Here is a 27708-nt window from a genome sequence, read left to right as displayed (position 1 = left end):
GCCTGGAGTTCACATTGTTTATTCAGTCTTAAACTAAGAGATTTTAACGTGACTTCCAGGACAGCAATTCAAATTGACATAAAATGGGTGTAGTGTAAACAAAATGACATTATAGTGGACTATGGTCGAGTAACAACTAATCTAGGCTAATATAACTTTGAGAGGACTGCCAGAGGAGGCCAGTCTTTTCAAACCAATATCCAAATTACATCTTATGAAAAGATAATGAATCTTGGCAAGTCAACAATTCAACATTTTTGTAGTTAGGTAATTCCAACAAAAATACTGATAATACTGATTATGGACACCATTGAAAGTCAACTTGTTTTCTTCAAGTATTACTGTAATGACTGAGCGGGATATTTGAATCTGTCTAGTACAGTTAAAACATTAAATCCATATCCCCAAGCAATTTTTACAATCCAGAGTGTGACCGAAATGTAAGACAGTTGTTCATCTCTCTTCATCCAGACATATTCTCCATCTCCAGACCAACCAGTCAGTGTTTTCAATCCATCAGACTGCCACCATTCGCAACCAATTACTGAGGCACTTTTCAGGATGGACTTAAAAAGTATTTAATGATCAAGTCATAAAATCGTATTCAAACATCATTAAATAAAACTTAAATGATGTGTTCACTGTTTTTCAACCCAGACGTTTAGTAAAATATTGTTTCACACGATTTATGATGCACTGCACAACAAAGTGTTGACATACTCCAAGAGGAGCTCTTTAAAAACCCAGGCTAAGCTAATTTAGGAAAAGCAGGAACTTCACAGGAGGGTTCGACTTGTTTATAAGATCTACAGCCAAAATGAGAGTTGCAAATCTGTTCTTTCTGTCACAGGTAGGTTTCTGTTGACCTTTATCCAATTCCATCTCTGCTGCAAACAGGAATTTAAGCAAATAAAATCAATTTAACATAATAAATGAAAAAAGAATGTCATGGAGCTTCCCATTTATGCAATCTGGATTTACTTTGGTTTTAAAAGAATGACCTTTTGCACTGTTTGGAGTCAGTGAGAAGCTGGAGCTGTGTAAGAATCTTGAAACTTGAGCTAGAGTGCGTGAGGTTGTTTTTATGCACAGTCATAAACAGGCAATAGGAAACAACATGCCAACTGGATTGGGTTCAAGGCTGCCCCCTCCCAATGGATGAGTCACATCTCTGGTAATAATGATCATGATTCTTTGTAAAGGAACAAAGAATCATAATTAGACAGATTATGAATCTGTCTAAAAATGATCAAGCCTAAAGTAGACCTATTGTTTGTGCTGTAGAATCAGTGGGTAGCAAACATATGTTAATATTTATTAATATTCCAGTTAGTAATACTCATAGTTTGCATGAAGGCAAGATGAACAGTTTAGTTTAACACTGCCGGCTAAAAGGCAGGGTAGCCAGGCCATTGTCTTCAGTGGAGGCCAGTAATGCTATCATTAACTAGTTTAATCTGATTTACATTTGTAGACTTATCTGTATCATTTTTAATTATTGACTTCTGCTATTAACAAACCAGTATTTTTATTTAGCTTTTAAACTCATGGATTAGCTTTGCATCCCCATAGATCTCCATTAAAGTCCATCCATATTTCTTTTTGTGACATGGTTGGTCTGGTGACAGAGAACAGGTCGTTGGATGAAGCAACATCTTCACAATCTGCACTGGGAATATGTTGTTAATCCAAACAAATGAAATTGTAATAACTTCTATACACAACATTATATAATCCAGTTCTCCCTTCATACATCTCTTTGTGCTGTTATTTAAATTGCATTGTTTTCCAGGGCACTGCAGGATTTTGAAACATGTCAACATTTAAAACACATCCTTTCCTTTATAAACAGAAATTAAAGGTCTTAATATATTTTCAAGTTGCATTTGTTGATTTCCAAAAACTTGACTTTCTGCTTCTGTGTTATCAGGTTGATTGGCAGCTTTAGTGTATACTCTTAATCAACAGTGTTATATTTCAGCCCTTGTGTCTAAAAACTAGTCCAGTCAGAGGAAAACTCTTTGGTATTTCCAAGAAAAAAGGATTTGATAAGAGAGGAGAGAGATTTGTATCAAGTCATTTTAAAATGCACAACAGATACGGGCGACATCTCAAGAGGTATTGAGTCGGAGAAGGTATGCATCTGAGCATATGAGAGTGCGGGCTTGTTATCAAAAGCGTACCATTCACACAGCGAGCATATGGATCTAACTTAGCATAATGTCGTGAGATTTTCACTCAAGGAATTAAATTAGATGTTGAGCAATGTCTGCTTTATAGAGAGCCCGGCAAAACCCGATAACACAGAAATGTGATTTTCACATTAGAGGAGAAATGCAAATATCTTAACTAAAATCTACAAAACAAGGATTAATAGATATTTGGTAAAGGCGAGGAATCTACTAGAAAATTCAGGCCTTAAGCTAAGTTAAGCCAAGGCCATTTGTTCACATAACACAATGACAAAGAAAAATGAAACATGTTGAAAAAGAGATGATGCGATCCAATCCTCTTCCAGCCGAGACTTTTTTTGATGAGGAGGAATCCACTGAATCCAGCCGAAGCCCCTCAAAATAAACAATGTAAAAGTAAACAAGATGTGAAACATTAAATGAGGAGAGACCTTTGATTAAGAACTCTCTCCCTTCACATGTTAGAGTAGAGAATGTGTCCATGACGAATGCAATCAGCCGTTCACTCAAAAGTCACTTACAGTACTCATTTAATTGGACCCATCTTCCGACTGATGCACGACACTCATGATTCTTCTCTGAATAAGACTGTGAGATGAATATTAACAAAAGAAATTCGTCTGTAGTATTGCCACAAGCCACCATTAACGTTTTATATTTTTGTACATTGCAATAAGAACAAAGACAGCGGTGGATCCACCACTAAGTGTGTGTGTGTGTGTGTCTGTGAGTGTGTGTCACAAAGGCCACTATACGCAATCAAAGTGGAAGACTTTGACCTTGCCAAGGACAGGAGGACAGACTATGTTTCTATTGAGATCTGAGCGTCCATTTTCCCATTATGCTGCTGCTCTTATCTACAGAAACACTAAAATCCGGTTAAATGGAGCCATTTTCTCATTTGCCTTTGGAGGTCATTTTTCATGCTTGGAGAACTCCACTGATTCAGACGGCACAAGGGGCTCCATTGTGATAATAGCTTGTTCTGCGAGGGTCCGGAGGCCCGGTCTGCACAGTCAGGCAGACAGTCCCAGACCAGAGCTGGAACTCCCTCTACATCATACATCCAGTTGTGTAGCAAGGGGCCGCAGCAAAGGCAAAGGCGGGAAGCTACTGTCCCATGGTTTGATCAATAAAAGAGAGGAGAAATCACCATTGACTGCTCTCAGCATGTTATTGCTTGACAAACCTTGTACGAAACCTAATTCAAGAGCCAACTAGGCCCTTCAATAGAGTGTTAACCACAGAGCGCAGGCAACAAGGATGTTTAGCGCTTCCCAGCTCTGGTGAGACACTGGTTGAAGTTGCTCCTGGGCTGTGGCAGTTTGTAGCATCTACTTTGCCCCCCGTGGTGGCAGCTGGGGCCCTCAGGAGGAAAAGCAAAGGCTGCAGCACTCCATGCAGATCTCCAGGCAGTCTGCAGACTCGCAGCAGGCGTCGATGATGCCACAGTCCATGTCACATGGCAGTTCACAGTCGCCACACTCCTCTGACGCACAGCAGCAGCAGAAACACGAGTCGTCCCCCGCACAGGAGCCGCATGTGGCACAGTCCAGCACGATGTTACACAGAGTTAGGAATTCACAAAAGAGGCAGGCCAGAATACAGTGAACACAGCAGTCTGCAGAGAAAGAGAGACAGAGTTTTATCATTGCCCACTCATAATTACTTTTCTTATGTCAATAGTTTGTATGCTAATCCGTCAGTATTTTTTCTGTCACATGTCATGCTAATGAAGCAAAGAAATATAAAAAGTTTTGTCAGAAGTAGCTTGGCAGTACGTTCACTGTGATAGGTCAGAAATTATGAAACATGATTGAGTAATTACTTCACAAGAACACATTTTCCTTCAGTGCCAGGCTAAAGGCTAAGGATGGCCAATGTCCTGGTGGCATTAGCGCACTGACTTACCACATTTCTTCTTTAATAGGAGTTAAAAAAACACATTTCTGGTCTTACAAAATCTTTCTTGGTAATAAGAAGTTACCTTGCCCTCGCTGCTCAACCACATCCTCTCTTCTTTTTTGAGCTCCCAGTATCAGTATTGGTCATGTAAAAGACATGACAGTTGCTACTTTTTAATTAGCGAATGTCATGAGAAGGTGGCCTTTTCCACATATAACAGTTACCAGTTGAAAATGTTAAATGCCATACTTTTCACACTTTGCCATGGATCTAACCCACTCACGTTTCAAAGACACAAAAGTGGATTTATTACAGGAATACAGAGGTTAATATCTTTTCATATTTTAAAGTTTGTTAAATTACTCCTTTGGTTTTTGATTATTTCATTTGGATTTTTAAGTTGGTAAAGATTAAGTACGATTTTACATTGAGTGGGTATGAAATATACTGTTAAACTTAGCTGAACTCTGGGTTGCTGCTTTTGCTCTTTTAATACAACCCACCAATGGTAATACATGCACTAATCTTACAAATTGCAAAACGAAATGTAAATGATTTCTACTTCTGGGTCAATGAAGATGTGAAAATAGCATTATGATCCTTCACTCGGACCAGACATATGAAAAACTTGATGTGGAACCTTGCTTGCTATCCATCCCTTTCGTTCCCACAGCCCCCCCCGTTAGTGTCTGTATCTCACCCTGTGACTCTGCGGGAACCTGAGAGCTGTTGCTCTTGGAGCTGCTCTTGCTCCTCTTGCTGCTCTGGGATGTGATGGAAGGGTTGGACCGCAATTTCTTGGTGTGTTTAGGTCCCGCCGAAGAGGACGAGGAGGTGGAGGATTCCCCTCTCGGGAGGGAGCCCAGCTTAGGATGCTGATGAAGGCCCCCGTTCTTGACCCCGTTGGATTGGAGTGTGTGTGTGCGAGGCGTGTGATGCGGACAGTGCGTGTGAGGGGAGTGTCTGTGTGCGTGGTGCTTGGCTCCGTTGCGTTGTTGGCCGCTGGGCTGTGTCCGACATGGCTGGGTGTGGCGGGCGGGCGTAGATCTGGCTGCTGGTTGAGCTGCGAAAGGACATGGTGACAGGAGGTGAATTAATTTACAATAGGCTGTGGGTTGTATGCATTTCAAAGTGAATACAAATTCAAAACTCTTCAGTTTAACTCAGTGTTGCTTTTGTTCTGTCATATAAATGACAAGCTTGCACTTGCACTTTTAAGGTACTTTTTAGTTGTGTCGAATTGTGACATAGCACTGCTGTTGCTTTCTGATGAGAATATATTATGAAGGCCCACATGTATATGATAGACTAAGGCCCCGTCCACACGGACACGAAACGGGTTGTATCGGCGAGGCCGTAACTGAACCGTGGAAAACTGAGCCCTCAAACGGTAACGGGTCCCTAGGTGGGTAGATCTGCAGACGAAACGCTCTGGGGGGCCAAACGGCTCCGTGTGTACGTCCTATACGATAATTTCCTGATAACGATGAAGCCATAGCCCGCCTCTCCCCACCTCTGCTGCTCACTGCTGTAGCATGGTCAGTAACTACTGCTACGGAGAATAAACAGAAGGGCAACCATGGCAACCAGGCAACCATGGCAACCATGCTCGGGGGGTCTTCTTCGCTGCTTTTGGTGTATTTTGTGGCGGAAGTACAGCGCCACTTACAGGCCCGGCATATGTACTACAGCGTCTCCAGCGGGTCGAGCGGCCTCGTGTGGACGGACACGTTTCTTGAGCCGATACCGTGTGGATGGAAGACTTTTTTCATATCGAATTTGGTTTTCGTTTTCGTCTCCGTGTAGATGCAGCCTAACACCGTAAGTATACTAACATTGAGATTTTTACTGAAAATTCACATTGTCAATTAATCTATACATTATTTTATGTGACTAACCCTTTTTTTCAGACTAGCAATCTAAAGGCCATACTTTTAGTATGCATTACAAAATAGAGACACATACAGCAAATCCTTCCATTTGAGGAGTTTGAACCAGGGTATATTTTGACATGTGTGCTTGATAAAGAATTTCAACAATTATTTATGTTCTCAGATTGAAGCATCCCTTAAAGCATTTAGGGATAAAATATGTATATAGTGTGCGAGCAGGCTTGCCAACATGTGTGGCTAATGCAGGTGATCACTGTACAGCTCTGAGGCAGGGCCGAGGACCCTCTAAGCGTGCGTGCAGACTTGTGCTGATGAGGCGTTGTGCAGAGGGAGGCTCTGGGAAACTGAGTTCAATTACAAAGCCTACCCTAAAGGCAAATGCTCAAGGGAGGAGCTCTGTATTTGCTGAACTGACCCCTGAGCCTACTAGTCTAGACTCTTATACAACAATAAAGACATGACGGGGAAAAAAAGACACATGAAAAGAGTGTAAGAGAAGAAGACCAGAGTGTTTTTCTGTGGATAAGCTCATCCTATCAATGCATCTTTTAGAGTACCTACAAACAGTGTGCACATTTTGTTAATCTTGGCTCAATATTCCACTTGGTATGTTTTACCTCCAACTACTTAGCCAGAGTGATGGAGGCAGAAAAGCACACCTTCGCTGCCAAACAAAACACACACCCTGAAAAGAAGAATAAAATGGAAGCCTGGTTTTTATATATTATGGTAGTATTTAATACCATCCTATTGAGACCCTAAATATTTTCTTGACCTGAAAGCATCTGGTGTCGAGAGACGTGGTGAAAATTAACAGGGCAGGTTAGACAACAGAGCGAAAAAAAAATCAAAGCAGGAAGGCAGTACCTCTCAGATGCACACACACAGTGTGGTCCTGAGCTCTGGCTATGAAACACGACTGGCAATAAAAGCGTCCGTTCGATAACCGCGCAGAGACAGATAACCCATCCAGGCCTGTTTTGATTGGCTAAAGGCCGTAGTCACACAACCAATCCAGTGTTATTAAAGATTCTTTCATTCAGCGTTTTTCTAACTTTGCTCCAGATGTTTGGCAGGCTGCAGGGCCTGTGTGTGTCCGTGTGTGTGTGTGTGTGTGTGTGTGTGTGTGTGTGTGTGTGTGTGTGTGTGTGTGTGTGTGTGTGTGTGTGTGTGTGTGTGTGTGTGTGTGTGTGTGTGTGTGTGTGTGTGTGTGTGTGTGTGTGTGTGTATTAGTGTGTAGGCGTGTATGCATGTGCAGGGCTAGTGAAAAGGAGCCATACTAATCTAAAGTATGTAAAAAGTCAATACTTGCTTCTCTCCTGTGTTATGTCTCTCCCTCTTTTCTTACTTCACTTCATCTCCTCCCTTTCTGTCTGTCTTTCTTATTGCTCCCTTTTAACCTTTTGCACAATGCTGTATTTTCACTCTGAGCTGGCCAGGATGTAGGTCGGTAAGAGAAGAAGGGATTAGAGAGACGAGAGGGAAGCTGTGCACAATTTTTCAGCATTCCCACTGGGTGTGTATTGTCCAGGGGATTGTGAGTTGTAGAGAAATTCATCCTTTTTGTGAGTTTGTGGTGTGCATGTGTGTGAGGGTATGAACGCAGTACATAGGCGGATCTGGCAAGCAAACAGACAGACAGAGACGGGGAGTCAGGCCTGTCTCCAAACAGAGCTTGAGGTTAGGCCCACTCTCACACAAATGTATGCATGCAAAGACTCGTGCGGACACACACTCATATGCACATGCACACACACAGAAAAAACACAAGGTCCCTTTGTCTGAGATCAAGAACGTAAGGGAGAAATATGGACTGAGAAACAGAGAAAACAAAGTTGGAGAAATGGGTTGCTGCCTATTTGGAGCAGGAGGAAGCATGGGTGTGACTCATAAACACAATGATTCAGCAGTGGGAGCTAGTTAAAAATAACAGCAAATAAAGAGCCAAATGACTGTGGGATTAACATGATGAGACTGGGAAACCACAGAGCGTGTGTGTATGGTGCTAACACAGCAGCGTTGGCCACTGGGGGTCCTGCAACCCTTACAATGTGTGTGTGTGTGCATGTTTGTCCGTGCAGATGTCTTGGGCCAGTGAGCGAGCACCAGTGAGTCACCATCAGTTGAATGCAGCAGCACACACACCCCCATTCACACCCCCTCCACCTCTTCCTTCTCTTCTGGCGTCTCTCAGCCACCCTGTACTTACACACCTCTCTCCCAGACCAAAGATCTGCTGTTCATCTCTCTCTCTCTCTCTCTCTCTCTCTCTCTCTCTCTCTCTCTCTCTCTCTCTCTCTCTCTCTCTCTCTCTCTCTCTCTCTCTGCTAGAATGAGTCACCAGCATGAGTATGAACTCTGCCTCTATTCCAGCTGCTTTATCCTCCCGTCTACTCTGGTGCAGTTTAGGACAAAGTCTCTGCGCTCCCAAATGCAATTGTGAATGGTGCATGTCCCCAGAAATGTGCCCCTTACCTAACAAAACACAAGCAAATAGACATTATTTTTGCATTATTAAGCACAACAGAGGCTCAGTATCCAATCAAATATGTTTGACTCACGCTCAACACTGATGCGCATTATTGCGGTTTGCAGTGAACTTGTTTTTATCAAGGAGGACATGTGCCATTTATGATGACAATAAAGAAATCACTAACTCCCTTCTGAGTTTTTCTTGCATAGTTGTGCTGTTTTTAATTGTGGGCCAAAAGTGTCAACTACTAAAAATGTGAGAATGGGAAAATGATATGTTGCTGGTGAAGTTTTCAATGAGTTTTTGCCACATGTTTGGCTCCTATAAAGCCCCCAAACCAACATTATAGCGGTACATAGTGGTTTGTTTAGTTGCGGTCTTCTACTGCATTGAAAAAGTAGCACATAGACTGATGCATCAATTACATTTGAAATTGTGACTTACCTCTAGATTAATAAAAAGCTACTTCATGTTACTTTCAATGAAAAAATAACCACTTAGTTTGGTCATAGCAATGTTAACACACATTCAATTCCATCATACAATTAAAGGCTAACGAGGTTAACATCATTTGTATGTTAGAATCTGAGCCACACAACATTTCAGATATAAAAGTACTTAATAAAGTGAAAACTTGATCACTGAAGGCAATGGTCTGTGTGTCTTGGTTTTATTTGTGCTGACAGGTTAAAGATACCAATGCATACAAAAAAGCAGCACACCTTATCCTACAAAAGCCTCATTTTAAATCTTCTTCGAGTAGCCAAATCATCCTTACAGAACATTAAAATATGATGTGCATACAGCGACACAATAGCCAAGCTTTACACAGACAGAGGTACAATAGGCAGCTTCAGTGTTATCGTGTAAATGACATGTTAACATTTCTTTTTAGTTTGAGATGTTGGAGCTTGTTTTGGCTCCTGAGGGTGGAGCTGCACTTCCAGCAAAGTGGAGAGACAAAGTCTCAGTTAAGTGTTAAGTCATGACATTTAGAACCCAATCAAACCTCATGATTGCAAAGAGAAAATGCCGAATTGGTATTTAAACAGCAGACTCAGCACCACTACTTGTTGTTATAAAAGGTCTAAATAATAAGCCTAAATAAGATCTCAGCGCTCAAAAGGGTTGAGTGATTGCAATTTGACAGATGTGTTCGTGCCTGCACAAGTTTGCGGAAAAGCCTTTTCTATACCAGGAATAACAAAGCTGTGCACTTGGAATTAGTCTTTTGTATATTGTTTTGAAATTTGCCAAGAACATTTCTTTCTCTTTTTGCTGGAAGAAAACATCAAATATGACCCACAATGCATAACAACAACTTGCCCAATACACAAAAGTTCTGGAAAACAAAATAATAGATGTTTTCTTGTGGTTTTTTGACATTCAGATACAAAATGTAATCCCTGCAAATGTCTGAAAACACTCAATTACATATTTATTTTTGCAAAGTTTGACTTTGTGACTTTCACCTGACAAAGTCATGTAAAAACAGTGCAAATATTTCATGAAGTGGTTTAAGCCTTTAAAGAGGACCAAGCAGTGGATTTGCAATAACAACATGACAAACTGCAACACTAATCCCTGACCTGAGACTTCCTCCAGCCACCTCCTTCACACACGACTGACAGTGTTACCATTACCTCTACCTGATAGTACATGTCAAATATAGTGTATCGGTTTATTTGTGACTAAACATATATATAGATCACATATTCAGAAGAAGACAAGAGAGATTGAACAAAAAGAAAAGAGAGAATTAAAGCAGAGGAAGAGATGGAAAACTGTTTGAGCACAGTGACTGGTCTCTAATTAAAGCCAATGACACAGCTCTGTTAGATTTCCCACCAACAACACACTGCACACCCTTCCCCTTTGATGACAAGATAATAACAAACAGCTCCTCTCAACATTTTCCTTACACGCAATTCCATGCCCTGATTGGCACATGCATAAAGAAAGGGTCTGTTTTATATCTGTTTTATGCTTTGATCTGATTTGGATCAGAAGATCATTTCAAACCAATAAAAATAAACAAAGTGCAGGAATCATAAATGCTACTGTGATCATGTCAGTGATGTATTATTGTACATGTCATTGTTTCCTCGTGAGACCAAAAGTGTGCAAGCATTTAAACATCTGTGAACATGTGTATCCTGCTGCGACAGTGGCGTCAAAGACGGCAGGGTGTTCATGACACCAGTGACAGGAAGTGTGTGTCTGTGTGTGCTTGTATGTACACACTCACACGTGAACTGCTTTCTCCGCACATTGTTATCAGACAGCTCTTCATGGGCCAAGGGCCAGACGCATTCTATAGCTCTGATGTCATCACTGCGAGACAGGATGAGGAATTTTCTGTTTTGGCTTCTGTTTCCTCACCCTCTCACTCACAAACACATTGGCAGATGTCAGACAGCCATGACCTCACCACAGACCTGAGTCACAGCTATTTGGTAACGTCTTCACGCTCATCATGAAGCCGGAGCAGCGGATACTGATTGATTGATGAGTTGCAGATGACACACACAATATATAAACGGCAGACAAGCTGATAGGGGCACAAGAGGTTCACGAAAGACACAAAAACAAACCCTAAGTAATTGTTGTAGTGTTCATTTTGTCTGCCATTTGTTCTTTAGTCCCAGTCCTGCTAAATGTCCTTTTTAAAAATGTCAAAGTTTTTATCATAGTTTTATTTAACCTATATTTTGTGCATTGTTTATCTTCGTCAAAGAAAACTGTTACCAAGTGAATTAAAAGTGTTTTTAGTTATATTTAGTTATGGTATTATATTGAACAATTCATTTTATCTGCAGTAGCCACAATGTCCTTATGATAAGGCATACATAGCACAGGAATTGGAACTGCCGCATAAAAAGATAAACACTCACACAAAATAATTGTCATTTTGTCAACACAAATTAAGGGATAATGGCAAAAATATAAACCATATTAATATTAATCTTTTTTCAACAATATTGCATAGTGAAATATTGCCATGAGTCAGTTTAATGACATCAGTTCTTTCATAATCTCATCCTTACTCTGGAAGAAAGGTTGTTGAAGACCATATTTAATATTTGCAATTAACAAAATGATATTTGATGGATACAGCAGGCATATGCTGTGTATTCACCTGAGAAAGGGATAAAGAAAGGAAGAAATGTCACTGTTTAGTTTTAGTTCAAGTCCCGTGAACACGTGTGATATGTGTAAGTTGTAGAAGGCAGAGCAAAGCCAGTAAGTGTTCATGGCGGTACATTTTGTCCAAGCCTACTGTTGCATAACCCTTCCTGCACAGCATATGGAGCTGGTGGGTTTCATAGATTTTATTGGGATGTAAAATGAAGAAGGGAGAGAGGCAGAGAGAAGTCTTCCAGAGCGAGCCTGAAATAGAACAGCAGAAGGGACAGGTAGAGGTACAAACATAGACGGAGACAGCAGACATTCACACACGTACTTAAAACACACTGCATTCACCTACTTATCCATTTCCTCACTGAACTGCTGGTTATTCAGTTACCACAAACTAGCTATTACCATGGGGCACGTTTATGTGTTTGTGCATGTCACCCATGGCTGGCCCTGGATTCCGGGAAAAAAATTCTCGTAGTTTTGTAACACATGCTCAGATTTCAGCTTACTCAACCGTCCTCTCACCCCTTTATTCCTCCCTTTATTCCCTTACACAATCCCTCTTTTTTTTTAACTGACAGGAAGGACAGATTTAGACCACTGTATGGCGTTTCAATTTGTTACGGTGTGAGTGGCCAAGAATCCAGACATCTTAGCTAGAGTTTTGTGGGGGTTTATTATTGTGAAGGTTGGTTTTCTAAGTGAATAAATGACATAGAATAACTAGATTGATAATTAGGTTGAGATTCTACTTATTTCAAACTGGAGTGAAAGCAAGAAAAATATGTGGTGGGATAATAACATAGGCTTTGCTACAGGGAGTTAAGCAACTGCACATCAAGGAGAGTGAAGCCGTCTCTCTCTGGCTGAATCATAACCGTGGGACTTGTAATATGAGGGAGGGAAATGGGCGGTGGCGATTGGTGATATGACTCTGAAAGGAGAACTTCCAGGTGTTGGTACACTTCTGGCCAGCAATTGCGGCGGAGAGGTGCCAAAACACCCAGTGGGGAGTGTAATGACCGGACAGTTGGCGTTTTTGGGAAGTAGTTTAGACTTGAGTGTAAATAAAACCAAACAACATGAGACACATTCATCTCTCCTCCTGCAATTTTCTTACTTTGGTAGTAATTTTATGTTGCAGCAATGAGAAATGTTATTGGAGTGAATTGGTCACAAAACACATTACGGAATAGAGAGCCCAAATCCTGGTTTCTGTTACAAAAGTAAGAAAACCTCATTGGAAATCACACTGACATTTATAATAAACCCAATGACAAAAATCCAGCCCTGGAACAAAACCATTCTCAGTCTTATGTCTTGTGGTGTAGTCCATATGTCTAGACAGGGATGGTAAACCTTAACAAAATGATGTATAAAAACTGTTAATTATTTTGTTTAAGAAACCTTTACCAAACAACATTTCCCACAAGCCCAAGACTGTTGTGGGTTAAACATAATACGCTTGACAGCCAGTTGAGTGGTGAGCTTTATGAGCTAACAGGGAGCGATCATTTTAAAGCATTTTTGCCATTATTTTGTTTTGGATGTTCCTTCATTTAATGCATGGACAGTAGAGTAGGGACAGGAAAAGAGGAGTGAAAGGAATGGATTGATTTAACAACGCCATTGCCTCAAAGCAAAGATGTTTTGACAACTTGATCTCCACCTTAAACCTCGAGGTCACCAGGGGCCTCATTTATAAACGGTGCGTACGCTCAAAAGATGGCGTACGCCAGTTTCTAAGCAATGTTTGCGATTTATAAAAAATAAACTTGACGGGAAAATGTGCGGTCCTCCACGCAAACTGTGACCCATGCGTACGCACTAAGCACAAAAACGGGAGAGGCGAGAAACTGCGACACCGTTGGCAGAAGGAAGAATGGAGAGAACTATGTGAAAATAATACCATAAATATAATGTTACCTCTCATGTATCATATATGAAGAATTCATTTGCAAACATTGATTAAAGCCAATGTTAAAATGATTTTGAGACTCCTCAGTGCACACAAAAACCTAACTTGGAGAAATAAATATACACGGATATGTTATTGAAAACCACCTTGAATATGTTGACTTAATGTTATGACATGTATTCTCATAAATTATGCGGTATGCAGAAGGACATAATTACGTCTAAACTGAGGCCGTTTTGTATTTCTACAGTATAGGTTGTATAGATACGAGCATGGTTTTATATACTATCATGTTTAATCGTGTTTTATGCCGTTTGCTAAGACTTGATGTCGCTCATAAAACACAGGAGGTATGGAAACTAAGAACACCATATATTTGGTAGATTTGGCAGCTGATATTACACAACACATTAGTTTTATTTCCTTTAACTGGTGGATATAGAGTTGCTGCGGGGGGTTGAGGCGCACAGGCTGCAGTGGAGACGCTGCTCACAGCTGATCGACAGCTGGAACAAAACCACCAAATAAAAAAATAAACATTAATTGACTCCACTCCGCAGGGATCCCCCGATACTTTCTTACAGTTTCTCATCATGGGGGGGGTCTCCTGTCCCCGGGACAAACACACTGACACACTGCCTGAGGAAGGTTATGTGTATTTTGTCATTAACATTTTTCGGACCACTTATTTATTTATTTTGGTGACGATCCGACCTCCATGCTGCTACTCTGGTTCAAACTGCATCCACCAAACAATATGATTTATCTCCACCTCCCCAAAAGAACCAAAATCTGACACGGTGTGAGATGTCTTTTTTAGCTGTTCTGTCGTCATTTCCTGCAATCTTCTTCATGCAGTCAGTCAAAATGAATATTAATACGGGGCGTTTCTTTGACTATTTATAGGCAAATATGGGCGTTACGTGAAGCCCGCAAAAGCTGCGCCGCATTTCGAGTTGATTGTGATTTATAAAGGGAAACCGGCGTATGACGTGACTTTGGTTCTCAATTGATCAAATCAGATACTTTTTTTTGGTGGTTATCTTGATTTTACAGACACAAATATGTCTAATGAACCCTAAATAATGAAATGACACTTGGAAATGGGAGCATAATCGTCAGTGCCAGTCACACTATCAACTAGCATGTCACTGTGATACCCTAGCAATCCCCGTCTTAACAACAAACGATAGGCAGAGATCAAATCCAGAGAGGCGAAAGAACAGAAATGTTTTTTATTTCAAGTGTTCAGAAATCCTAACCTACTTAGCTAACAATATATTTCTGTCTGTGTGTGATTACCTGACCTATTTCTACCGGGTGTTCAAATGTATTTGTTAAAGGTCAGGACAATGTGACTCATCAAACCAGTGATCGGTACTGGAAACAAAACTCTCACAATGTGTCTCTGAGTATGAGTTCATATGTGTGAATCTGTGTGTGCAGTTTACTCACATGTAATGCTCTTGCTGGGTGTTGTGAGCTCCGTGTGTGAGAGGCGGCTGCTCCACTTGTCTTCATCATCCCCTCGCAACCTTTCTGGGGTGCCATTTAACCTCAATATGAGGGGCTCAGTATAGGTGTGGGCCTCATCTGAAAAACAAACCAACACAGATACATACGCAATTAAAAAAACAAACAGTTTTCTGTAAGATCAGACATGTTTATGTTTAGTTTATTTAAAGGTTTTTGAGGTTCATGTTCCTGAGTGACAACTGCTTTCCATGAGGATATTATCGGATATCAGCAGCAAGCTGTTTTCCCGCTTGTAGTAAACTTGTCTACACTCATGTCATTTCCCATCTACTAGCACTTCATTAATTTAAACCGAGTAGTTCTGCTGACTTCAACAAAGCAGAAGATTTTGTCTGTATGTGTGTGCTCTGTCCTGCGCTTGCATCTGGAAGCAGTTAAATCCAACCCCTTGGGACTGTTTAGGGGTCTATGTGCATGCTTGTGAAACCTGAAATCTGTGTGAGTCTGTGTGTGCTGCGATTGTGTTTAAGAGTGGGTGTATGTGTTTATAATGAACACATAAGACGACATACACATTATTTACATACAGTAAATACATGTCTGGGTGTTTTATGTGTTCACCGGTACCATGCAGTGTTCTAATGAAGCTGTTATTATGCGCACACAGACACACACACGTATATACTAACATACATACATACACACTACACAGAGGCCTTCAAAGCCACGCAGGCTTGGGCCTCTGAGAGGTGCAGACTCATTCCTGGGCAAATGGGAGCCAGCTGGGTTTGATAAACACACACACACACACACAAAAACCAAACCACGTCCTGTGCTTGGACTCAACACTTCCCGGCTATGTTTATTTACTCTATCCACTCTCGCTCACTTCTCTATCTGTCCTCTCTTTCCTGTCCCCTGCCTCTCGTCTCCAGCTCAAATTCCCTCTCCGCTCTTACAAATAAATTCCTTCACATATTTGGCATCACTCCATAGATTAATTCCTACTTTCACGGCTAAACCTATACAGTATGTCAATGTAAAGGTCTCAGCTGTGTCTCGCGCAGTGAAAGAAGGGATGAAAGATGAAAGAAAACGCATAGCAACAGTTTATTTCAACGAAGAAAGTGATTTCTAGAGATTAATAGTTGATAGAATACATTTATCTGGTTCTGAAATTGTGTTTGTCCAAATATTATTTCTGTAGCAGGGGAATCAAACTTGGCAGGATCAGGATGTCATCGGTGTCAACCAGGAAAGTATGAACCTCAGTCTATTTATTCTTTTAGTAGATCAGTGGAAAAATATACTGCAACTTTTTTCAAATGTAAGGTAATTTGCTTACGCATTTCCTGCTTTTGTCTGATGTGTTTTTTTTCTTAAAATGTTGGACATTTGCAGACGTCCTCAGATAGACATTGTTCACTGTTTTCTAGAATTCAATAGACCATTATTCAATAATCATTATACAGTGATCGATGATGTTAATAGTTGTTGGATGAAGTTTCTATTTTGTTTTTAATTATTAAAAAATGGTGTATAATAAAGTGTAAAATGTTAGACTCCATGAGATTTACTGTTTACCATAATTGTAACAGTGTCTAATATCATGACATACAAACAGGTGAAAATCCATGATAAACAAGGGAATCTTTTTTTACTGAAATTACTGAAAAATACCCACACTGATATCAAAGTGGGTTTTATCACAACTAAATGTTCACCTATTGTAACAATGACCAGGCCTCTATCAGATAAAGCATGTGGTACAGGTTGAAACGACATGGTGCACCACACTGCCTCTTTTGTTGTAGACAATCTAATCAGACATACCGAAATGCAGTTTGTTGCATCTTTTTTTAATACTTTCACAAGGCAACTACCAAATTGTTGCTAATATTAGTTTAACACAAACCAAGAACGGTACACTTCCTAATGGACAAGCACAAACTTTTAAGCACAGCATTAATTTACTCGCAAGCCTCTTGTTCTTTGTTCAGTTCGTGACTTTTTTATATAAATTCATAAAGCTCTGTGTGTCCAGCAAAAGTCCTTCAAAGGCCTGTTCTTCAAGGCAAAAGTATGATGAAAAGAGATATCTTTTATGCAAAAGCATTGCGCAAAACGCTTTATTCTTATTGAAAACAATTACAAAAAGCAGCCCCAAGCTGCTAAAACTCACTCCGTTTGATCAAGACCTTTCTAAAGAAACACTATCCATATTTTCTTAGAAAACAAAGTCAATCAAAGCTACTTGTATGAATCACTTGGTTATGTAAGGTGGTCTAACCTTGATGAAGAGAAACAGTGTTTTAAGCATTGGATGTTTCGTGTGTTTGGTGTTTGCCTTCACTTTTTATATGTGTGTGTGTGTGTTTGTGTAATGGGATCTCTGTGGGTGTGAAGTTGGAGGAGACGTAAACAGGACCTGAAGGGATGGGAAGCACTTCCTGCTCTTCCGTTCTATTATACGGTGGTACACAAACCCAACACATATACCTGTACACAAACATAAAACACATATTACCTTCCTATATGTATTACCAGTTCTCCACACACACACACACACACACACACACACACACACACACACACACACACACACACACACACACACACACACACACACACACACACACACACACACACACACACACACACACACACACACACACACACACACACACACACACACACACACACACACACACACAGCTGTCTCTTGCATGTGGAAGCCATTTCTAAGGCCCATGTTGTATCCATTAGTTTCAATCAGTCAGCTTCAGATATGAAAGCCACTAGTGAGAACCGTTGCTCTCGACACTGCCAACATTTTGTCTAGTTTAGAGATATGGGTGTATTATAGGTTGTGTATGTCACTAGCAACTATATCTGTCCATCTGTTATTACATCCATTCACCCATACATCCTTATTTTACTTTCCTGTAATCACTTTGGATAACACTCAGCACTTATTTCAAGGAATATGGAAAAGACAATGTATGTAGCTCCGTTCATACTGTTTCCATATTCTTACATCTATAGTCTGTAAAGTCATGTATTTTTGAATATCTCTCTAAACATCACGTTAACCATAATCAGTAACCAACAAGCTTGTCAAAATCCATCAGTTAAAATCATCCATTGTTCTATGCAGCTGGTACCCATTTATAAATATTAAAGATGGATAGAAAAAAGTAATATATCAAAAGATGCTGGCAGGCAACATTTGACTTTAATGAGAGTTGGCAGGTTTTTGAGAATATTCAGATCAGTAATATAGTTAAAACAAAAAGTGCTTTAGGTGGCATTTATCGGTTATACTCATCCTCTTCTCGTGCTGTTTTGGTCGCATTCTCTGGAAGCTGCATTTGGGGGCAATTATGTCATTATCAAAGCCACACGAGAGCCCAACTTCAGCAAACCACAGGAAAGGAAAGGTCTTCTTCAGTGTAATAGCCATGACTCCACACAACAAATCAGTTTACAACGATCCCACAATTACTACATCAGAAAATTATACAGTATACTTAGCTAAAATAGAAGGACAACAACAGTGCAAACGCCTTGGAAGTGTGACAAAGGTAGTAGTCGAATTAGAAGTAAGGATACCAGAGTATTGCTGCCATGTTTGGAAAAGTCAAAGTTGATGATATTCAATAAATATGTCCATGAAGTATCAGAATATGTGTTTAACACCTCCACATTGTAATGACTATGTGATAATAATCTGTTTGGCTTAACCACTTGATAGTTGCATGTTGTGAGTCCTTATTTAGACTCCTACTGCCGAGCACTATGGGTTAAATGAGTTTAGGTCTTGTGACTGCAGTCAATGTTTTTCCCCCTGTAAACGTTTAAAACCACGATTGTTGGAGCAAAACACAACCCCATAAAAACCCCTAGTGCCATCCAAGCAGGCCTTATACCAATTGTGTGTTGGCATCAGCATCAAACCGCTGAACCGCCCGACCTCAGAGACATTTCTGAGATCTGAGAAAGATGAGCCTCTAATTCGAATCAGACCAGAGCAATCAAGAGCCGCTGAGGAGAGCTGGCTGTGTGTTTACACGTGTGGGTGTGCATGTGTATTTGTTTGTGCATGCTTGCTTGTGTTCATGTATGTGCTTGTGTTCATGTGCGTGTTTGTCAGTTGGTGCTTGTGCACGTGTCAGTGACCCTGAAGGGCGATCCAAAAGAATTTCAGTGTTCTAGAAAACAAACTGTTAACTATTAAAACAAAAACATGTGGATACACACAGGCACACACACAAACACAAACACACACCGATCCATTCTATGCTAGCTGGCAAAGGATGTGACAAATCCTAGATCACCTGAAGGGGAGCAGAACCTGCTGTTCCTCTGGGTATGATCTCTGAGGGGGAGTGCTGAGCTGAGTTTACCTTCCGCCTTTCAAACTACCTCAACCTACGACTTCACTTGTACTTCTTTAGAGGCACAGATTTCTAATGTGCAAAGGAAAGAAGCTGGTCTCTTAGGTGTGTACATCCCTTTGGCAAAGACATACGGTACATATACACCCACCAGCCACAAACAGGGAAACAGGCATCTAAAATGATGAGTTAATCCAGTGAAACTTTCACCGTGTAGTGTGAATGTTAAGATGCAACTCTGTTTAATATTGTCAATATATCAATGTCTCTGTGTTGTGTTTGATCATACTTGCAAGTAGTATAGGAACAATCAGTCAATTAGAAGAAACAACCTTTTGCTAATCAGTTAGTGATGAGTCACAAACTGATTTTAGATACCAACATATCAGAGTTAGGTGCTTTACTATGTTGTATATCGTATATTAAATATTTATGTGAAAACTGTCTTGAGCATTTCACGAAACATTTGATACAAAAAAGGTTTATGTAACAATATACATAATTGTATAATCATGAAAACAATGTTATATTTTCTATGTCTAGTATGTGTAATATACTCACTATTCAGTAATAAAAAACTGTAACTATATATTATGATAAAGCATAAACCATAAATATATAACACAAGTGCAATCTTTAGGTAAAAAACAAGTAGTTTATTTGACAATTCTCTAACATAATAGATTAAATAAGTGATCAATTAACCGTAAAAATACAATTAGCAAATCAATCTATAATACAAATGATTGTTACGGTTGCAGCAGTCACTTAGAAGCACACTATTCAGGCACACAAATGGGTGCACGCCCTGCTGACTCATCTCTAAAAACATAAAGATAGAGATAAGAGTCGAGAGAATTGGAAAGAAGATGGCATGAGATGAGGTGAAGAGCAACGGAGCAGAATAATGTTCAGCAGAGCGCAGTTAGTGGAGACGATGCAGTAGCAGCTCTCAGGCCAGCAGTAATGACTGGAACTGATTGAAACCACACACAACCGCTGGGGTTCAGACCAAAACGAAGGAAAATACAAAGAAAATAACACATAACTACAAAACCGTTTTCTATCTGTATTCCTCAACAAATACACACAGCCGTACACACGCACACTCAAAGGAAAAGGAAAGAAGGGGCAATTGTTTAGCTGCAATCCTGCCTAAAGCACGCACGCACGCACGCACGCACGCACGCACGCACGCACGCACGCACGCACGCATGCACGCACTCACACACACACACACACACGCACGCGCACACACACACACACACACAGTGCAGATTGCAGCGCTGGAATATGTCCAAAATCAGAGATTATAGCTGCTGAGAGAATGAAGCCGTGTAAGCTCATTAAAGACAGAAACTGTCAGGCTTAAGGGGAATTTAATTGTGTTACTTTGTCTCTGAGATTCCTCTGGTTCCACTGCTGTTTGCTATACTGTTGCATTACACAGGGAGCCTAAATTAGGGACACCACTATCGCATAAACACAAACTCCTCTTTTTTTGTTTACTGTCTCATCAAGATGTTAATCTGTGGGGAAAACACATTGCAAAAGACTGCTATATTGTTTCCATTTGTGTTCACTTCAATGGTTAATTTGTTTAATTAAAACATGTTGGAAATATGTTCCTTCTTTGTTTATAATTCAACAAGAATTGTGATGTAGTTAGCAGTATACTAAAAGCAGCAGAAAGGCAGAACTTAGTATATTTTGACATCTGTAAATGTATCGCAAGATATCTCATTATCAAGATATTTGACATTGCAAATAGCATATCTTCTTCATGTCGTGCAGCCTACTGTATACGTAAAACTTTCCCTTGGGGTACAATAAAAATTGATCTTATCTCATTGCCCTGCTTTGATGGCAAGCTAATATCATAGGCCAACATTGAGTTATTAAAGTTATAAATATTTGTTTAGTGTTCTCTTATCTCTATTAGTCTAATGCATCAATATTGGCCTGAAGGGCAGTATTGGTACGGATCTACATACCATCTCTGTAGACTTACACTGAAAGAGACGACAACCACATACTTGAAGAGTTAACCTTCATACCTGTCACTGAAGCAATAGGTGTACAGTAACAGGCCTCTGGCTCAAGTGTCTCAACAAGACAGACAGTTTGCTGGGTGGTTAGTACTATCAAATCATGCTGACACTTTCTGTCAACAGCAGAGAGAGAGAGAGAGAGGGAGAGAGAGCAGGCCACCAAAGCAGACGCAGCAACAGTTTCTCAGATGTTTGCGAGGTGGTAAAGTGAAAAAAAAGAAGCACGCTCATTTGCGTAGCTCAAATATGCTGTAAAATGCCTCAAATTGCTCCTAGTTTATTTCTATCCCTGGGGGAAACCAAATTAGACACAAGCCCCGACAAACCTCAAGGACTAAAAAGGGACAAGTAGGCAAATAGCTGCATCTGCACGCTAGAGTGAAGAGCGAGAGAGAGATAGAGAGGGATAACATGCATCTAGTTTAAACTGTAACACATAGGACATTTGTTATTTTTATTCTATGCACTAGGAGGGCAGCAGGATAAACAAAGAGATCTAGAAATCATCTAAACCATGAAAACACGTCAGTTTGGCACAACATTGACAGTAAAGCTGAGCATATTATCTCAGGAAAAAATAATGCCACATCTAAAAGTAACATTAATTGATAACAGCTAAAAACAAAACATGTCAAACTTCTTGTCCGACGGCGGTCAACTTTACGTTTTTGGAACATATCAATGATACCATTTGACAGCTCTGCACTTTTGCTCCTTACGCTAGCATTAGCTTGGCATACTAAAGGAATAAGGTGCTACACAAAGCCAAAATCTTGGCGGTCCTGATCCTGAGATAACATTTAAAAGACAGTATGATGTGCTTAGAAATGGTACAGAGATATTTTAACTACCAGCTGTCAGTCAATTATGCTTTATTATTAAAGAGAAAATAACTGCAAGCTACCTGACTGTAATCGTCTGATGGGGTCAGCTAATACTAAATTGTTTATTTGGAGAAAGACTAACCACTATGTTTGTATTTCTGGGCAGAAAAAAACAACTCAGTCCACATTCAATAACAGTGGCTTTCTTTTTCTTGACTAAAACATTTTTAGGTGAGTGTTAAAAGTACAGACTAGTTTTCCATCAAACATATTAACTAAACAACAGCCAAAATCTTCATTTTCTTTGGCCCGCTTGAAATTAAACATTAGCGAGCTGCAGCTGGCTACAGCTGTCTTAAAACTGCTGACATGAACAAGCTCCAAACACACATTCTATAGTTCTAGACACAGATAATAATGGCATTCATAGAATCATAGCTCTGGTGATTTGAAAAGAAAGCCACTCTTGTACTGTATGCAATTGCAAGAGAAAAATACATTCTTCCTCAGCCCTAATGCAGAGAGTGACAGAAAGACAAAAGCAGGGAAGTGGGCAAAAAAAGACGGCGGAAGAGAAAAGATAGAGTGAGAGAGATGCCAGTGGTGAAAGAGAATGAGGGAATCAGCATGTGGCGGTACAGTAAGAGGCTACTATATAAACAGACAGCCTCATTGCATCTTCATGCCTGAGTGATAGCAACACTCACAACAGTGAGAGGCACACATCTGTCAACACACACACACCACTGTTCAATGACCTTGTAACGACTGAAAAGAGCTTTATTCTTTAACAGCAGCAAATACGCCTCTTTAAATACGGGCTGACAACTAGGGCTAAAACTCAAACTGAACTCATTTGGTGCATAGTGATTGGCCATCTCCCACACTGATGCTGCCATTGTCATAAATAAAAGAAAGTATGCCCTCAAAAACTACATTTTAAACATCAGGCAGGAAAAATGCTTTGTGTACTTTAAAAGATAACGTTGAATGTCTATAAAACCTTCCCATAGCCTAAAAAAAGCTTCCTTTTGAGCGTGGCATCATTATTATGTAGTCTCGTACGTGCCTATGCAAACTAACAACACCTATATATACGATTTGTAGGCGTGCTTCAACCAATTGGAAAAAGTACAACAATCAGAACTTAATAGAAACTAAGTTAAATCTGCGCATGTCATCTTTTTATAGACTTCAGCTCCACAGCCACATTCATTAAAGTTAGCAGCAGTAAACGGGTGAAAGGTAGGACCTTTACTCAGATGTCCAAGTATTTGTCATTCCTATTATAGAAATGACAACTCCTAGATTGGAGTCATCAAAGTTAAACACGTTAAGGTTGTCACCTCCTAAACATAGATTTAATGTCAAAGAAAAATGGTGTTGGTCTGATTGATACGTACTGTTGCTACTGATTGTTTAGGGCATAATACACCCTTCCTGTCAGCATGAAAGTGACTAAATTAGCAACAGTCAAAATGTATGAAGTGAAATAAAATGGCAAAAAATAATTTAAATGTAGTATGGGCTGTTAAACTTTAAAGTAAACCATGAAGAAAAAAATGTGTTAAGCATCTTTACTAGCTAAGCATCTTTGACATAAATAGTGCCATCTTGGAACAAGTTATCCATTTCTAAATATGGGCCAAATTGGCACAAGTTCAATTCAAGCTGAGTTAGATCTAAACCTGTGCCTGTTGTGTTGTTTCAAAGCGCTGCACACTGATGGGTGGGGGGTGTCGCACAGCGCTGAAAGCAGGGCCTTGTTGCCCTCAGTGGTAGCCTGACCAATCTTCTCCCCCCCGACCTGGCTCACCTACAGTACCTACGCTCAGCCTACACACACAACACACACACACACACACACATTATCCCTGTCAGCCAGAGAAGCAGCAACTTTTAGTGTGAGAAGCCACAGTTATACTTTGTGTTGGCTTCCTGAGCAACAAGCACAGGTAAAGTAAGCACAGCCTAGAGAACATGTTCAGGCACAAACCTTCAGTTAATAACCGTAAAACTCGTCGTTGAGGTATTATCATTAAATGTGATGCTGTACTGACACTCATCATGGTGCACCACAATGTGGCGGCAACAGAAATGTGCGTGTGTTGATTATACTCACATTCATTAAAGTAATCATACTAAACTGGGACAAAACTAAGAAAGCCCCATCACCCTTTACAGGTTTTGGTGGTTGGTTCCCATGGCAACATGCCACATAAATCTTTGCAAACTTCCCTTACTGTTTACCATAATTACGACCTTCATTCTGAACTACAGTCTGTGCTGTCCGTTTTTCTCAATGTGTTTTAGGAAACTTGAATCATTTTGGCTTATCCTGGATGAGTCATTCAGGCACAATACTGTTCCCTCGTACCCGCCCTGGTGTCAGTCAACCCTTACCATGACCAATCACACAAAGGCGAAGGGTCATGGGTTCATTCTCAAATTCCCAGGAGTCCCATTGCAGACTTTAAGCGTTCCACAGCGCTTAATTGGTCCTGACCCCTCAGATCATCCAAGGTGGCACACCCCCCACACTGAGCTCGGTACACAACTGTTTTTATCTGTCAGTGAGAAGGCCTCTGACCTAATGAATCACCATGACATCCACCAAAAACACACAATGATTTTTGGGGGGATATAGATGGAATAATTTGAGTCAACCATTAGTGATTAGTAATTACCAATCTGTAAAATGTTAAGCATAACAATGACTCAAGGCTGTTCCAGTCTGGAAAACTAACATCAACCTTACTTTCTCAAAGGTGAATAAATTGTTCTGTTTTCGGGTAAGGAGGTCTACTATAGTTCCTAAAGAAAGGAAAAAGTGTTGCATCAAGACATATTCACACACGAGCCAAGCCTTTTAACATAATAAGGTTAAAATGTATAAAAAAGCACAAATCCAATTCCTCTTTTGCTTACTGAAGGGCTCTTTCTCTTTTAATCAACTCCCTGCCTCACCTTGTTTTGAGGCAGCCACAAAAAAAAACATAAAGGAGTTCTAATATCAAAGTGGGTTTGTTTGTTAGTAGTTACAAACATTGGCCCTATAAAAGACTTGTTTAGACCTATCACATAACTTCTGTGATTTTGTACTTTCTCCATTACAAGAACATACACCCAGACACACTAAAAGCTACACAACAGCGTGAAAAGGTTGTTTGGTTTAAGTCTTTTCTGTTTTTGTAACTTTGTCCTTACCTGGGCGAGGACAGGGCTTTGGGTTCGGGGAGTTTGCTATCTCTGATGTCGTGGTCTCGTTTGAACTGGGTTGTGAAACTGGAGTGGGGTCCCCCTCATCTGGTGGCTCTGGGGGGATGGCAGGGGCCTTCCTCTCCTCATCCATGGGCGTAGGCCTGGCTCTTATGGGAGGAGGTGGAGGGGCCAAGGAGTGAGCCTGAATAAGATGAGAGAGATAGCCAAACATATAATTACAGAGGTGATCGCATGGGTCACATGACAGATTTTTGTTTGTCGTTTTAAATTGAAAACCAAAAAGCTTGATGCTCCATTGTTTTGTGTTGCTTATGGCCATGATTTAGTGAGAGGAAGGTGTAATCAGGCACAACTTGAACCAACATGAATACCTTACAGCTATAAAACCACTCAAGGAAGGCGCTGGCGTGCTGCTTTCATGAAACACTGGCAACACAACGGATGTGCATAATAATAGCCTTCATTAATAAATAGTGTTTAAACTCTTTAAACTTGTGTTGTGGAAATAAAAAACAATATGGGTAGTAGGCTATTAGCCTATAACAACAAGAGATAAACACGCAAAGGTAACTCAAGTAGTATGAAAAGTTAAATGATAATTATATGAAAAGAACAGACACACACAAAAGACAAAAAACAAAAATATGAAGAAGCAAAAAAATGACTAAATAGTGATATTTTTTGTAAAACTTCACTGCAAGTTATTTGGCATTTTTAACTATTTTCTGACATACATTAATAGGTAGGCTTATATTGAACATTTCTTTAAGTGGTTCGATTTGATCTTAGACAAAACAGACTCATACCACTTTAATATTAACTTTAACTATAACTTTAATAGGATTTAATAGATTGACTATTATTGTCGACCCACGATTGCAGCTAACTTAAAGGTTGCTAGGCAACATATAGCCTAAATGACGAATTCCTACCTGGCTACCTTCATACCTGCCACATTACCTGTTATCAGTTCACCTGGGTTTTATCTGATATTCGAGAGGAGTCCAACAGACAGTCAGCCCCAAGCCCCGGGCACCTTCTCAAACTCATCATTAACACGGGACAAATTGAGTGTGTCACGTGCCAACGTGTGTTTGGCGCGCGCCAGCCCTGCCAGAGCAGCTCAGCTGGACAGCTGTTTGCGCGCTCCCGTGGTTCTGCTCGGCATTCGCTGGCCAGAACACTTTTGACAACCTATTAAATACGTTTTTGTGAAATCGCTTGATAAGCTATGGTTTACCAAATGCATCAAATGTTTTACCCCAACTACAGTGGGCTTAGTTTTAAACAAAAAAGTAAAAAGTGTATAGAAGTTTCGGGAAAAGAGCAAACATCGCACCACAGGCGTGAAAACACTGCCAAACGTCCAGCTCAAGTTAACTGTTAACAGGTTTTAAAAACAGTCTACCTTTCAAGAGAAATATATGCTGAAATGTATAGTATTAATTGCCCTTACAGAAGTTACTGCCAGCTAACGGGCGTTTTCTGTTTACCTTTATTGCATGTCTGCGCCCTGCTTTCCCTAAACGAGTCCCTGCATGCTCAGACCGAGCTCAGCTTTAATGTAGCGATTCTTCTTCTGTCTAGATTCATACTTCAAAAAGTAAGTTTGAAACAACAGCACAGCACAACAACCCCGTACCTTCTCTCTGGCTGGGACGCGGTGCAGCAAAACTTTCGGCTAATTCATCCTCTGTCCGACCAGGTGGACTTCTCGCCCTCCGCGACCTTTGCCGTACTCGTTGCCTCCACTCTTGTCACCTCACACGACCACCGGCTCTCTTTTCGGCTCATGTAGGTAGCCCAAAAACTCCCCAATTCAATGCATATTCCAGCAAAGATAGTTTTCTCTCCGCCTCCAAAAGTGTGTCTCTCCGGCTCGCCCCGTCCTCCAGCAGACCAGATGTTGGGAAGTGTATGCGTCTCTGCAGGCAGCTCGCTGGGTCTTCTTTGTCTGCACTGCAGGGTTACTTTCAGTTGCTTTTCTGCAAAAAATGTCCAAGTCCACCACCGTCCAAGAGTTTAAACTACGTCCTGTGTAGGCTACTCGGTCTCTCCTCTTCATTACTCCCACTGAACTTGCCTCAGACTTCTGTGCTGCAGCTATTGGACAGGAAACTACAGTCAGCAGTGATTGTGCTTCCTCCAGGCTACAAACTAGTTGGGCTGAACTATACTGTCATATAATTACCCCCTTAACCCGAACCAGACACAGCAATA

The 27708-nt window shown here is 40.5% G+C and overlaps 1 protein-coding gene across 1 annotated transcript; it reads right to left on the bottom strand.

Moving 5' to 3' along the window:
- On the bottom strand, positions 1-27537 carry mdfi (MyoD family inhibitor). The gene is made up of 5 exons (XM_034134878.1): positions 27131-27537; positions 25474-25669; positions 14974-15111; positions 4798-5160; positions 1-3813 (listed from the first exon to the last, which is right to left on the bottom strand). The coding sequence occupies exons 2-5, from the start codon at positions 25616-25618 to the stop codon at positions 3560-3562; spliced, it is 900 nt and encodes a 299-aa protein (XP_033990769.1). The 5' UTR covers positions 25619-25669; positions 27131-27537; the 3' UTR covers positions 1-3559.
- Between the last annotated feature and the right edge of the window lie 171 nt (positions 27538-27708).

The sequence above is a fragment of the Trematomus bernacchii genome, unplaced genomic scaffold (genome assembly GCF_902827165.1).
Source record: "Trematomus bernacchii unplaced genomic scaffold, fTreBer1.1, whole genome shotgun sequence".
Lineage (NCBI taxonomy): Eukaryota > Metazoa > Chordata > Actinopteri > Perciformes > Nototheniidae > Trematomus > Trematomus bernacchii.
Note: the sequence above shows the minus strand (reverse complement) of the source record. Positions and strands in the feature narration are given on the sequence as shown.

Excerpts from the sequence above, each read along its gene's own strand:
- mdfi (XM_034134878.1), bottom strand. The coding sequence starts at position 25,618 with ATGGATGAGGAGAGGAAGGCCCCTGCCATCCCCCCAGAGCCACCAGAT. Across the intron at positions 5,161-14,973 it reads ACCCAGCAAGAGCATTACAT|CTCAACCAGCAGCCAGATCT; the intron begins GTGAGTAAACTG and ends GTCCTTTCGCAG. Across the intron at positions 3,814-4,797 it reads GGTTCCCGCAGAGTCACAGG|ACTGCTGTGTTCACTGTATT; the intron begins GTGAGATACAGA and ends CTTTCTCTGCAG.